General features: G+C 43.6%; 1 protein-coding gene across 1 annotated transcript; it reads right to left on the bottom strand.

Annotated features, from left to right (window-relative positions):
• Positions 1-1,253: 1,253 nt before the first annotated feature.
• On the bottom strand, positions 1,254-13,978 carry NIPA1 (NIPA magnesium transporter 1). Its single transcript, XM_050900990.1, has 5 exons — positions 13,615-13,978; positions 9,754-9,801; positions 5,741-5,831; positions 4,259-4,419; positions 1,254-2,941 (listed from the first exon to the last, which is right to left on the bottom strand). The coding sequence occupies exons 1-5, from the start codon at positions 13,976-13,978 to the stop codon at positions 2,430-2,432; spliced, it is 1,176 nt and encodes a 391-aa protein (XP_050756947.1). The 3' UTR covers positions 1,254-2,429.
• Positions 13,979-14,629: the final 651 nt, after the last annotated feature.

Raw genomic sequence — 14,629 nt, 5'->3', positions numbered from 1 at the left:
TTCCATTCTGACCTAAAGATTTTCACAGACGTCTTCAGAGATTAAAGGCTAGTACAAAACCAACATGCAACTCATGAACTCTGAATTTGAATTTTGAAAAGACAGCTTGACTGCTTCAGAAAACAGCTAACATTGTTTTAAAAAGTAGGTGACTACAGGTCTCATAACCTATGTACAATTCCAGTTTCAATCAGAAAAAAGGGAATTCATATGACAAAACATAACTGTCTGCTGAGAACCAGGATACCATCTTCCAATCAATAATGGACAGAAGTTAGTTTTAACCAGCTTTCATAGTCCAATTCCCCTCATGTACAATGCTCAAACTTTCTAGAAACCATACACAATATTTGAAAATCCATGAAGATGGCCTTTCCTCTGCTAGCACTACTTTATTTCACCAAGATACCCAGTTTCTGTGCTGGCCTATAACAACGTAGGTTTCTGCCAACTCAGAGTCGTTCCCCCCAGTTTGGAGTTATAAAACAAGTTTCCAAATAACACAGTGGGGCTCTTACTCCCTCAGAACAGTCTCTTCAGAATACTAAATCTTTAGGATTCACTGTTCACGATTATTGCTGCCATCAGAAGGGCTTATAACATTCCTTTTAAATGAAAATGCAGGCTGAGTTTTAAGGTAACGTTAATTCAGGTCAACAAAAAACATCACAAGAGTGGACAGTATTACTCCCCATTAATCGACGTCTGTATTCCTGTCAGCCAGCCACAAAGCTACATTCATGATTTCTTGGTAAAGTGTCATGAACTTTTTCAAATACTGTCTCATAATCACGTTGGGGTTTTTTGTTTGTTTCAAGAGACATTCTGAACTAGAGATGTTGAGTTCCACTTCCATTTTTGTATTTAAATGGAAACCAACATTCATTACTTTCAAGCTTTCCTTACAAGTTTTTGACTCGTGCTGTTTTAACTACCAAATTTAAGTAGAACATGAAAATTACCTATTTCTTTCTTTGACATGTCAATATTCTCTAAATGGTTTAAACTGAACAGTTCAGAATCATTCCAATCATAGCTTAAGCTATCTGTACTATTTGTTAAAACATTATGGCTGTACTGTTCACACAGGTCTGTAAATTACTGGATCTGAATGTATATCCCTGTTGGTTATCTGAAACTCGGCTCTCTGAATGCCTATGCTTTTTCAGTCTTTAACCACCTTTTCCCATGTTACAAGAGGATCAGACTATCTTTTTTTGAGCTATGAGAAATCTCATGCTCTTCTCTCTCTTAAATTGCTTTTTTTTGTGGTCCCTGCTTATTAGCTACTTCACAAAATGGTTTCCTGAATTTAGTCACTTAACTAAAATAAAGGTATGCTGGACTGCTTTAAACAGTCCTCCCGTAGATTACCTCTTCCCATTAGGACTATGGGTTTTTCAGAAGCTGTCAAGGCATCTAAGGGTTTCAGTTCGGGTTTGTAAATTCTTCAAAAAATGTGTGGCTCCTTCTGGATGCTTTGCGTGTTTAGAATTTGAATACAGTCCAATATTATAGACAGTGAAATTGAATTATTAAACCGGTATAGGCCATCTGAAACAAATACATTCACATTTACGCAGTATTTTTGGATTACAAAGGCACTGAAATAGTTCTGAGCTGCTTACAAATAAGCCACCATATAGGCAATGAGTCTGTGCATCATTTCCACATCCTTCACAGTCTTTCTGTCTGCTCCCAATTAAAAACTCAGATGAATGCGGTTATGTCTTAATGCACGTAAGTTACAAAGAAAAATGCATACCTGGACACTACCATCAGCTGATAAGTAATTAGTGAAAGATTTTTAAGGGTCCACAGCTCTGTATAAAGAATTCAATTTAAAACTCCCCAGTGTCTTCACCGCATGGCAGACCAAGTTGCCGAGACAGTCACTAAAAAGGACAAATCTGCAGTCCATGGTTCAACCAACATTTGTCTCCGAATTCACAGCCTTGACGGTGAACACATTGCTATATTGAGATTAACAAATCGTTCCACTCAATTTTTTTCCTCCCTATATTTTAAGGTATACATCACTCATTAAAGGTGTCAGATTGAGTGCATTAGAAACTGATGTTCTCTGCCCACAGAAACAGTACCTCAGAAGCCACAATACAAGCTTTCACACACAGGTCTGTCGGAGTATCCCCAGATATTTTCTGATGGATTACCTTTTACAGTAAGGAAATACATCGGTCTCTATGCTGACTCAATCAGTGGTTCCAATTAAGGTCATTTATTGTGTTGACTGGGGTACATGGACAACTGTTCCTTTGAAACTGGATGGAGGCCTCCAATTCATTTCACATAGGCCACCAAATCGTCAGAGGGTAACTACCAACCTGAATCATATTTGAATCAGTGACCTAGAAATGAAAGGCTCTGCATCCTTCCCTGAGCCATCCAGTTTCCCCTCAAAAAATATTTTAATCTGTCTTCATGTTAGGTTTATTTAAATCCCCGATATTGAAGTTGAATTCCTTGAAGACTTGTATAAGAACAATTCCAATAGATACTGTGGTGAATCCACAAGCCATTCCCAAGAAATCTACCACTCCTACATTACTCCATTCCCTGAAAAGGATGGCTGAAGCCAGCAGGACTAGGGTGGTAAACACAACGTAGTAGATGGCACCAAACACAGAGGAGTCGAAACATTCCAGTGCCTTATTGATATATCTGAACTGAATGATAATGCTACATCCTAATACTGCCAGAAGTACCAGACAGAGGTACAGAGCCCTTTGACTCGATGGGTTATTGTGAAAGATATCTTGAGCAGCCAGCCCAATGCCTTTTGTGCTGGGAACAGTGAAACTGCCCAACAGAGAGCAAATACTGATGTAAACCATGATATTAGTAGGTCCATGAGCTGGAGCTATCCAGAAGATAAGCAGGAGAAGCATTAGCAGCACTATGCAGAGATAACCCACGAAAACTGGAAAGCAAAAAGAAAACAAGATAATAGCAAGATGAGAACTCTTGGTCTTCTAAAGATTTTAGCAGACAAATCATGTCATACCAGCGAACTTCAGGTATACACCAGGATTAAGATTTGCTATTGAATATAGATCCAAATCACCGAGCTTTTAGAGATGTTGTGGGCATCTGCAACTGATGATGTTGTCATGTTCTTTGGGTTAAAACAAATCATCGTGTAGTAAAATACACACTGCTGCACATTTGAACTGGATTTAAGATGGCTTTTTTTATTTTATTCTCTCTTCCATCAGGACTATACCCCTTAAAGCCCCCTACGACAGACAGTGGTGATAATACCTCGTTCATAACCAGTTCAATAAAGCATGGTGTGTGGATCCAGCAAAGAGCTTAAACATAAAGTTAGATCCCATTAAGGTGAGCAAGATGAGTAGGGACAGTTGGAAGAACCAGGACGCCATATAATTTACATTATAGCATCAATACACAGATTAGACTGGTGAAAAACATTTCATGCTTTACAGTTTTAAAGAAATATATTTCCAATTGATTTTGATCAGATTGAAATGGTAAATTTAGACCAAGGTATGTTTTCTTTTCTTGGTTTGCAGATTTTTTGGATAGCTGATGTTACTCGGTTTGAGTTTCTCTCACCTAAAGCAATTAAAGAAAATGCTAATAGTTAGCAGTTTAGCTCTTATGCAAGAAAAATAAAAGTGGGTCTGGCACGTATTAGCACTAGTATGTGTCCTCTAGCAGCTAGCTAGTGGGGCTTCACATTGTTTGTGAGAAAGAACAGGCATTTCAGCATGTCTCAACAGCCTATTTCTACACACCTTTATTGTGCAAAGAAATCTGCTTGGAACCTAACTGGTATCTAGTATAAACTTTTAATAAAAAAACAAATGCAGAATTAAAGAACAAAAGACAATCAGTATTTTTTGCTTTGTATAAAACAACTTAAATTGAGATCCTAGAATTATACCTTTCATCTCTAAGTAGCAAGATACACTTTTTCATAATTTTAGAAAATTACAAGTTCAAATGGCCATTGTTCCAAGCTTGCTGTGTAGGATAATGTTTTCGAAAGTATTCACATTTTCCTTTCTGCACACATGTATCAATAAATCTGATGAGTTCCAAGTACAGCAAGGCATAGTTTTCTTAGACAAAAGCTGTACTGGTTTGCCTCTGTCATGTCATGGTTTCTTCAGAAGTCAATTTTCCTACCTGGTAGAATTGGTAAGCCTCTTCCTCCTGTGTGCTCTTGATCAATCTCACAAAATCATTATGAGTTAATAAAAGAACAAAGTACCTGGATTTGTAAGCTTCTCTTCAAGCTCAGCCTGAGTTGTTACACTCTCAGACTTCGGGGAATGGATGATGAGAACAACAGACCCAGCGCAGCTCAGCAAACATCCCAGCTTGCCAAGAATGTTCAGTTTTTCTTTCAGTAAGTAAGAAGCTAAAATGGACCTTTCACAAAGAGGAAAAAATTAAAAGTTTGACTACATCCTGTTACTAATGCTCTAACAGTGATGTGCCACATGAATTTCCCTCTTAAAGGAATAGTATCAAATAATGGTGGATCTTCGACCAAATGTTGGTGGATCCTCAAAATGCATTTCTGACTTATCTTAGGAAAGATTCATCCAGTCTCAGTCTTAATCAATCCTTGATGTCTCATCTCAGGGAAAAAAAAAAAAAACAAACCCAACCACCCAACAAAAAACCCAACCACAACACCCCAAAAAAACAACACCACGTCACCCCTCCAAAAAAACCCAAACTCCCAAACCAGGCATCTGGCACCTGAGGCAGATATCTACCCATTAACAATTTGGTGAGCTGTCAAAGCCCCATTTTATAGGTGCTACGTAGTCATGAGATAAAAGTGACCTTTGGTTACAAAGATCACAGGGCTCAGTTCAGACACGTAGCTGACCAAAATACACAAAATTATGTGGCCTAGGATACAATAATAGGTGGTAAGTAGAGCACCATCAGTGTGCTTCATAGTGTATAAAACTAAAGACAGCCACAAAGCCCATACAAAGCAATCTACACTCTGAAGTAGATGACCAGTGCAGTCAGATACACAATTCAGCAGCCAACAGCAGGCAACAGAAAAATCTCGAGGCAATGCACAGCTTTGTTTTTAAAAGAATTGTACTTTTTCACTGCAGTAGTTTCACAACTGTAGTTTAGCTATTCACAAAACATTTAGTTGCATATTAAACTCCTTTTAGGAACACTCACTGCCTTTTTTGTTCCCCCCCCCCCCCCCGCATGAATATAACATTCAAGAAGCTGGGGGCATGCATATGCAAGGGGACTCCCTTGCTTCAGGAAAGGGGCCAAATCCAATTAAATGAAAATCAGTATCAGTAAACACGTGGGCTGTGGATAGCAGGGAGAGAAAGAATGTGAGACAAAAGGAAAGATCTACATAGTAAAGGAACTGTGAATAAGAGAATAGGCAGAAGAGTCCAGAATAACCATAGGGAAGGGGAAAAAAGAAAAGGGGGGAAAAAAAAAAAAAAGATGTTTATGCATTCCAGATCATAGTGATAGTTAAAGCAGAAGATACTCAGGAACCCTTTCTTCACCATTGCCTTCCCCCCCCAGCTCCCCGCCACTTTGCCAGGGAAAACAGGACTAGGTGATATTACAACACATCATTAACAGTCATAAGCCTGACATCTTCTCAGTGGACCCCCAGTGATCACTGAGTCTATGTGACATTTTATTAAGTAGTAACAACATTCAGATAAGAACAAGAAAAGCAAACTCTTACCCAAATGGAACGCCAAGAGCTCCCAGGGGCGTCACTAGCACAGTTGGGACTGCAGTGTAGGCCAAGAAATTCCCTATTTGACCCAGAGCCACTGTCAAGAGAACCAGAAATAAGCCTTTAAATCCCTTTGTAAAAACAAGTAATGAAAACTTACCCAATACTGTTTGGGAAAGACTGACCTAACTGGAAAACAGATGTTACAGATTTGCTTAGCTCTGTTAAGTTTGCACTTGAACAAAATGGCTGGAATTTTTCTATATTTTTAAATTATTTTTTAATATAGGATTTATATTTGCCACACAAGAAGATCCAAGAGGGCACAGTAAATAATCTCATTTGCAACTTCTCTTAGTTGAATATAAATAAGACTACGAATTAGAAACACTCATGGATTACACTCAAATATCTCAATATTAGACTCAAATATTTATATGAGGGCTAAAAGTATATATAACCCACGATTTCATCTTTAGAACGTGCATACGTGTAACATGAATGCACTTGGTTATAGTTCCTAACAGCAGTGTTACCTTTTGGGGGGAAAATAAGGACAGTACTGAGGAAAGGAATCTACTAATGAAATACTAAGCACATGCATAAGGGCTCTTCAATACACAGTAGACCACATCAAATTTTCACAACACTATATAACATCAAAAGTAATTCCTGACCATTGTAAAAAGAACAGATCCCTGACAAGTCACAATAACAGCCTCCATATCTTATTTTTTCTTTCCCCCAATAAAAGCAAATTCCAAGATGTACCACACTATTGCACATCACAGCTGTGATAAACAGTTCATGCGTTCAAGTTTTCAGTTAAAAAAGAAAAGCTGCATGGTTTTGCAAGTGCTGGCAAGTTTATAATAGGTCAACATGATGCTTGCATAGTTACAGGGTCTGTGGTAACTGGCAAGAACCTTGAGACTGAACACAAATTACATACAGCTCAAACTCCCAGTTGATTTTAAGAGCCATTATCAGCATTTAAAAACATTTCAAGAATCCAGGTTGTCTTTATGCTCATGCTGGCTTTGCCCTCGACTATCAAATATCGTTACCATCATCCTGTTCTTTACACCTGCAAAGCACTGTGCAAACATTAATTAATTTACCAAATTAGCTCACATTATCAGCAGAGCTGAAGACCTGTGTAACCTATAGGAAACACGAAGGAGACAAACAAACTGACAAAACTGCAGAGTGTTGCAAAATTATACTAACTCAATTCACTGAGGCTTTCTCTACGTGCAGGAGTGAGCCAGAGAAGTTAATGAGCAGCATTTCTAGAGCACAAGAGTCAGTGATGGTCTCCCTGCCCCTGGGAACAGAGTAGCTCAGCTATCAGCCTCGGGCTTGGTTTTCAGCAGACGTACATGGCAACTTGGGCATTATCTTCAAGGCATCCAAAAGCACTGGGGCAGATCTTGCACGGAGGACGGGGCACAGTTGGCATGCTGTGTTTCTGCAGATTACATCCATTTCCAAGTGACTCTGACAAAAGGTTGCTTTTTTTGGAGGTCAGGTGCCTTAACTTTCTGTTGGAAGAACCCTAACAGATGGCACCAACACCGATCCATAAATTAGGTCTCTGAAGCTTCAGTCAAACTGCACATTTTGTAAGGCAACTGAACTTACCAGAGGTTTTCAGTATCACCATGGAGTAATAGTAACAGTCTCTTACCACCACGAACGACAGACCAGGACTAATTAAGACCAATTAAAAAAAGAATCTCAGTAATTGTTACCATCTACCTGATGTTGAGGACCTTTGCTGCCAACCTATCCAGTCCTCTCTGGATAGAAATTCCTCTCCAGATACATCAATGCTGTAAGTCAAGACATGGCTTCAGTTCTTGAAGGCAGACCAAGCTTTAAACTTGCGAAAGGAGTACCAGCATCCCCAAAGTTATTGCAACACAAAACTCGATGCACACTGACATGTCTACATTAGCAAGGAGACCAGGAGTAGATCCGTATAGCAAAAGATGTCTGCTCTATGCATGTCAGGGGTTTTATTTTAGACTAACCTCAGCCTGCTCCCACGGACTGAAAGTCTATTTGCAGCTGGTGTGCATTAGGCATGTTCCTAGAGTGCATCTTCCAGCCTAGTTTCATCTTAAAGTCCAGTTCAGGAGCTCCAACACTGCTCCACAACGTGAAATAAAGCCCAATTCATGGAGACAAGGAGATTCGCTTCACAAGTGTATTCCCCATCTGCAATAAAACACTAACATAGATGTATCCACTATAAAAACGAGCCACATCTATACTGCTATCAAAACCTGCACTGAAACTAATTAATTAGCCAATTAATTAGTTTAATGCTCATTGAAATACCTGTACACATGCTGCAATCACTCCTTTAACTACAGTGTAAGAAAAAGTCCCTTAGCAGAATCTGTAGCCCTTCCTTTGAAGTCTTCAGTAATCCAGTGGATCCCAAGGCCCCAAAATGGTTAGGCAGTGTTATGCTGAGTCAGCATGCCAACACAGAAATGCTTGTTCACCATCTGAACAAATATTGTGAAAACAAGTTGATAGAGTTTATGTGGGTTTTGTTAGTCATCCAAACTCCAAATGCCCTGCCTGAAAAAATTATATCAGCTGTTATAATTTCGCCCAGATAACTGGGGATATTGGTAATTCCCCAAACATTGCCTTTCTCTGCATCCCATAGGTGCCTACCTGGCCCTTGCTATTGCTGTTTGTGATTCTGTTGCAATTCTGAATCTACAATATCCTTAAGCAATTCTTCCCTTGGTTCCTTTGTAAACTTACTGAGGCTTTGTTTTGAAATACCTGCACCTAGCTACTGGACAAAAGCCAACTGATACCATTCCCTTCAGCTGTTTTGCCTTCATTCAATTCAGTCAACTGTTTTAAGCATGAAATCATTTTCTCTGATTCACCAAGATAAACTCCTGTAATAAAACCTTTCTTATTTTAACTCCTTCTGCTCGGAGATTCAAGATGGGAGACTCATGAGTGACAAACAACGGTGATTAATGCACAGATTTATCGCTACTTAGGCAGTAGTGATCCTGGCAGAGGAGGAAGCTGACAAAGAACTACTTAAACTCAGGTTAAATTAGCTGAGGACTTTCCTCTGAAGCTCTGTTGGCTTCTACGTTTGCTGTGAACTTTGTCCTTCAATGAATCTATCAGTTTCCATTCCTTTTGCATAGCTTGAAGACAACAAAAACAGACACTTACCTTGCTGCCACGAAACAAGGGGCACAACTGGACTCATATAGTTCTCAAACAGCATCAGAACATTTCCAAATAATTCACAAAAGGCTGGATTAGAGTCTAAAAGTGGGGTATGATTTTAAGCTCGTGGGTAGAACGAGGGCTGAACTGCAAGAGGAGAAAGCTAGCTGCTCCCCATGCTCTGGATTCACATCAGAGAGTGAACTTAGTATGAGCAGAGTTTACAAAGATACTAAGAGTAAAATTACACTGATCTCATATCAGCACCACACAAGGCTTCACATTAATCTTGGTAGATTAAAAGCAAAACTGAAACTGTATCTGTCAAACTAGAAATCAAAGAGGATTTTTTTTTTTTTTTAATTGAGGCTGGCTAAGGGCTTTCTGATCTAAAAAATAACATGTGCTCAATGAGCCCTTTTGTGCAGAGCGACAATTTCTTATTCAGCTTTGACTTTTATTAAAAACTGAGCAGACCAGCGCAATCCAGAGACACAAACCGTGCAAGAACCCAGAGTCAGAGCAGTGCACGGCTGCCAAGGGCTGTAAGTACCAAATGGTTTGGCAATGTGGAAAGATGTCTGCCTCAGGTTTGTCCCAGCTCTTTGCCTCCTCAAACACCGTCAGACACAGTAGCCAGAGTGAGAGTTTACTAAAAGTGGGATATTTCTGAAGGACGGGAATTTCGTGACAAGTGAGCATGAGATTCAAGATGAGAACCCAAGTTTCCTGATGTCTCATTTCACCATCTAAGCGCAACTTCTCCCTTCAATAAAAATCAAACCTTTTAAGATACTTACTTGCAATAGTGCCAGACCACCATACTATATCTGTTAAGTACGAAGTACCTGGAAGAGGAAGTATAGGAAGACGTATTAGAAAAATATGAAATTGCAATATTGAAACTATGAAACAGAATAATTTCAACAGTCTCAACTATTAAGCACCTTCATCTTAACCCTGTTCTTCAAGGCAACTGAGTGGGAGGAAAAAAAAGAGAGAGGGTGCTTGGATTTGGCCTAAGTGTCCAAGTTAGACCTTCTTAAGGCAACGTATTAGTCAGAACTTCTGATTTCCAGTTTGAAGTACCTATGTGATGCTAATGAGGTACTACGTAGAAAAGCATCCCAGTGTGTCACCAAATGCTTCTGAGGGTGACATTCAAACATACAGATTAGAACCACTACTAGGAGAATGGGAAACCTATGGAAACAAAACATGATTTGGATCAATTAGTTTGCTAATATAACCTCAATGAAATTGTATCGGAGAAATTGTAGCAGAGAAATTGTTTTGGCAGTACCGTAGCATGGACCGATCCTCCTGCATTTGAGCATTGGGAAGTGCTACGACTGAAGCCTTTGAATTCCTGACATACTGCCCCGTTTCAAAGAGAGGAGTAGAAACTCTGGATTGTCCCTTAGTGCCTCCCAAGCTCAAGGATGGTTATTTTCACCGTCAGATTATAGGCTCTTGCCTTAGAATGCGCCAGGGGAGCCTGTGCGCCACATTTTATAAGTTCTGCTTCTGTAGAACATCAAGGCTAATGACCGCTTACTAAACTAAAGCCTAGCCTCCACCGAGCGTGACCTTGGCATCACGTTATGCTCTTATGTTCTGCTCCTCTTTCTAGCAATTCAGCTCTGCATTTATTTGGGAAGATGCTCTCTCAAGAGCTGCTGGAGCAATAGGCAATATTGTACCTACTCTGAAATCCCAAATGAAAGAAAAACAGTAATCTATAACTCTGGAGACGTATGAAATATTAAGCGCTTGGAAATCACACTATATAATTGAAATGAGATGGAAAATGACTAATGAGAATGGCCAGCTTTAGAGTGGGTGTAATCATTTTTTAGACTTTTGTTATTGCACATAAAATAGAAACACTGTTGGGGGCACAAATTATAGAAAATATTGACTCAAGTAAGATAACTTTGCAAAATATTTGTCACCGGCTGCTGTTTCTAACTAAGCAAGGATTACTAATTGCATTGATACCATATTATTGATTCAATAGAAAAGACAGAAAAGACTTGAAGTGCCTCCTTGTTAATTATACAACACCTACAGAAGCCAATGGAAAAAAGACATCATCTGACACTGACGATCTCGGGCTCACAGCTCCGACTGCTAGATTCAAGGCAGAACCGCACTGCTTCACAACATTAAATAGAGAGAAACCTAGGGTATTTGCCCGGATGTCTCCACACCGAGCATGGCACTAGGAAATACTATGAATCGCTCGGCAAGATGCACAAATAAACATCAGTAATATCTTCAAAACAGGATGTTTTACAGCTGTCAGCGCTGAGAAGGCAGGCACACACCCATCACCCACTTAACCCAGTGCTCCACTGAAAGCTCTTCAGGAGGAATTAGACCCAACTATACTGCAAAATGGAAACTTCCTCCAACTGCCTTGGGATGGAAAGTCATTCCTTTCTCTCGCGTTTTCTCATTGTTTCCCCTTGTCGTGGTTTAACCCCAGCGGCAACTAAGCACCACCCAGCCGCTCGCTCACTCCCCCGAGTGGGATGGGGGAGAGAATGAGAAGAGTAAAAGTGAGAAAACTCATGGGTTGAGATAGAGACAGTTTAATAGGTAAAGCAAAAGCCACGCGCACAAGCAAAGCAAAACAAGGAATTCATTCACCACTTCCCATCGGCAGGCAGGTGTTCAGCCATCTCCAGGAAAGCAGGGCTCCATCATGCCTAACGGTGACTTGGGAAGACAAACGCCATCACTCCAAACATCCCCCCCTTCCTCCTTCTTCCCCCAGCTTTATATGCTGAGCATGGCATTCATATGGTATGGAATATCCCTTTGGTCAGTTGGGGTCAGCTGTCCCGCTGTGTCCCCTCCCACTTCTTGTGCACCCCCAGCCTGCTTGCTGGTGGGGTGGTGTGAGAGGCAGAAAAGGCCTTGACTCTGTGTAAGCACTGCTCAGCAGTAACTAAAACATCCCTGTATCATCAGCACTGTTTCAGCACAAATCCAAAACATAGCCCCATAGTAGCTACTGTGAAGAAAATTAACTTTATCCCAGCCAAAACCAGCACAGCCTTACAAAAAAAGATTCGTATTTATGATGCAAACGTGATCTCTCTGTGGACAATAAAAATGGATTACAGCCATTTTAGAGGGAAAGGGAGACTATGCTCACAAAACAAGGCCCTTAACTGTTGAGGTCAGTGCAGGAAAGGCAAAATAAACTTGTTAGATCAGGCTGCCAGCTGGTAGTAACATAGTTGCAAGCTTGCTCTGCTCCACTGCATCCACCCTGAACACGCTAGATGCAGCAGGCACTGGAAATGCACTGCTGCTCTAACACTAACCATCTCAAATACATGTATGTGTATATATATTTACATCACACACACGTATACAGAGAAAATACCTAGCATGTCCTGGTCCCTAAAAAGGATTTTTCATAAGAAAGAGTTCCAGAACCTATGGACACATGCTTATACATACACAGACACCATCACCTACAAAACAAATGGCTATTGACCACAGAAATACAATTAAAAGGCTTCATGCAACCTGTGTTTACAACTGTCCCCTCACATAAAAGCATGACATTAAGAACAAATAAATATATTGCATTTTCCTATATTCAAGGCATCAAGATGCAACTAGCAAATGCTATTCAGAGGCTGCATGCTTTGGGGAGCTCCAATTTCAGAATAAAATACAGAAGATACTCATACTCTGAATTTACAGCTTTGTTTCGGCTAAACTGTCAAGCTAGCACAGTCAGTTCCTGAACATGTTAATCTCAGAAAACAATCATGAGCTATGGGATTTCAATATGAAAAATAAAAGACATTATTTCATGTTACTGGTGTGCCTTTCTTCTCTACAAAAGGAAACCACCACGTGACTGATGTAACTTGTCGTGTGTGTCCGTGGAAGAGCTAGAATAAACAAGTGACAAGATGTGCTGGCGCTCTTCACGGCAAGAAACTATCTGAGCCAAGGAAACGGGTCGAAAAGTCCCACAAGTACATGAAAATGCCGCAAGAGAAACCTATGTCTGCACGCACACACGAGTCCCCAGTGTTGTGTTACAGCGTGACAGAAGACCAGTGAGCTGGCCGTACATCGGGAAGCTGCTGCTGATGACTACGTTAACATACCCTCATCGCTCTCCCCACCTGCCGTCTCTTCGGTAATTTATCACATCCCTTACGCCGCGCTCCAGTCATCGACCTCTGATGTCAAAGACGTTTAAGGTGATGATAAACTAAGGCCGGCTCCCCCGGTCCAGCCGCCTGGAAGGTGTCCCCTGCTCCAGGCGACACCGTCACACACACACACCACCCCCCGCCCCGCAAGGCAGAGGGTCTGCCACGACCCGGGGGTGCCTGTCCTCCGCGCCCCTCAGGGCTGCGCCCCTGCGAGACGGGCTGGGCCCGCGGCAGAACCCGCCCCCCCGCCGCTTCCCCGCCCGGGCCGGGCGCCGCCGCAGCGCGGGGCAGCCGCGGCCCTTCCGCGGGGGCTGCGCGGGGGCGAGGGGAGGGAGCGGCCCGGGGGAGGGCCGGCTGCTCCCGGGGCGGGGGGACCCGTCCCGCACGGTGCCGGGGGCGATGCTCGGGAGACCTGAGGGGGGGGGGGGAAGGCTCCCGCCCGCCGCCACCGCAGCGCCGGGCCCCTACCTCGCCCGCGGGCCCGCACGATCCCCTTCTTCTGCAGGACGAAGGTGGAGCCGTTCACCAGGCTGGAGACCACGGCCACGCTCAAGCCCAGCGACACGGCGGCGGGGCCGGGGCTCTGCGCTGCCCCCTCGCCCGCTGCCGCACCGACCGCCATCCGCATCGCCCCGCCGAGAGCTGCTGGCACGGCGGCTGCCCGGGCCCAGCGCACCCGGCAGCGGCTCTGCGCCGGGACCCGCCCTGCGCTGCGCTGCGCCGCGCTGCGCTGCGCGACCCGCCCCGCCGAGGGCGGCTCCGGGCGGGCAGCGGCGGCAGCCGCGGCTCCTGGCGCCCGTCCCGCGCGGGGATGGCAGCAGGATGACGTCATAACAATGGCATTTCTCCCCCCCCGCCGCTCTGACGTCACGGCTTTGTGCCTCCCTTCTCCGCGCTGGCACCGCGGGGGGGCGAGGCGGCACCGGGCAGAGAGCTGCCGCGCCGGCTCCAGTGCGCTGCTGGCGGCTTGCAGCGTTTTGGGGCGCGGGGGGGTGGTCCCCGGCGCGGGGAAATACGGAGGAGAAGCTGCGGTCCCCGCGGGAGGGAGCTGCGAGCGTTCGTGGGCAGGGAGGAGCGGGAGGTCGTGCAGGGGGATGCGGGAGGACAGGGGGATGCAGCAGGAGGACAAAGGGATGCGGGAGGACAGAGGGATGCGAGGTGTGCAGAGGGACGTGGTCTGCAGGAGGACAGAGGGAGCCCCGCCAGGCCACGGTTTCTGGTGTGGGAGCAGCGCTGCTTTCCAGCGCTCTCGCTTTCCCTTGGGGTTTTTAAAATTTGTGTCGGCTCTCTGGCCTGGCCGAGAGCACGGTGCGTTGTGGCAGCAGGGCAGGAGTGAGCCGAAGGCCAGGCAGGGGCTCAAGGCCGCCGCTGCAGCCCCCACCCGTGACCCGGAGCTGCGGCTTGATCCACCCCGCCACTGGCTGGGTCAATGTGCCGGGCAGAGCTGGAGAATCAGCAAGGGAGTGTGTGGCGACACACTGGG

Source organism: Gymnogyps californianus, chromosome 1 (assembly GCF_018139145.2).
Source record: "Gymnogyps californianus isolate 813 chromosome 1, ASM1813914v2, whole genome shotgun sequence".
NCBI lineage: Eukaryota > Metazoa > Chordata > Aves > Accipitriformes > Cathartidae > Gymnogyps > Gymnogyps californianus.
The sequence above is the reverse complement of the archived record's forward strand: the minus strand, read 5'-3'. Positions and strand labels throughout refer to the sequence as shown.

Excerpts from the sequence above, each read along its gene's own strand:
- NIPA1 (XM_050900990.1), bottom strand. The coding sequence starts at position 13,978 with ATGACGTCATCCTGCTGCCATCCCCGCGCGGGACGGGCGCCAGGAGCC. Across the intron at positions 5,832-9,753 it reads GTGGTCTGGCACTATTGCAA|TGGCTCTGGGTCAAATAGGG; the intron begins GTAAGTATCTTA and ends TTCTCTTGACAG. Across the intron at positions 4,420-5,740 it reads GCTCTTGGCGTTCCATTTGG|GTCCATTTTAGCTTCTTACT; the intron begins GTAAGAGTTTGC and ends TCTTTGTGAAAG.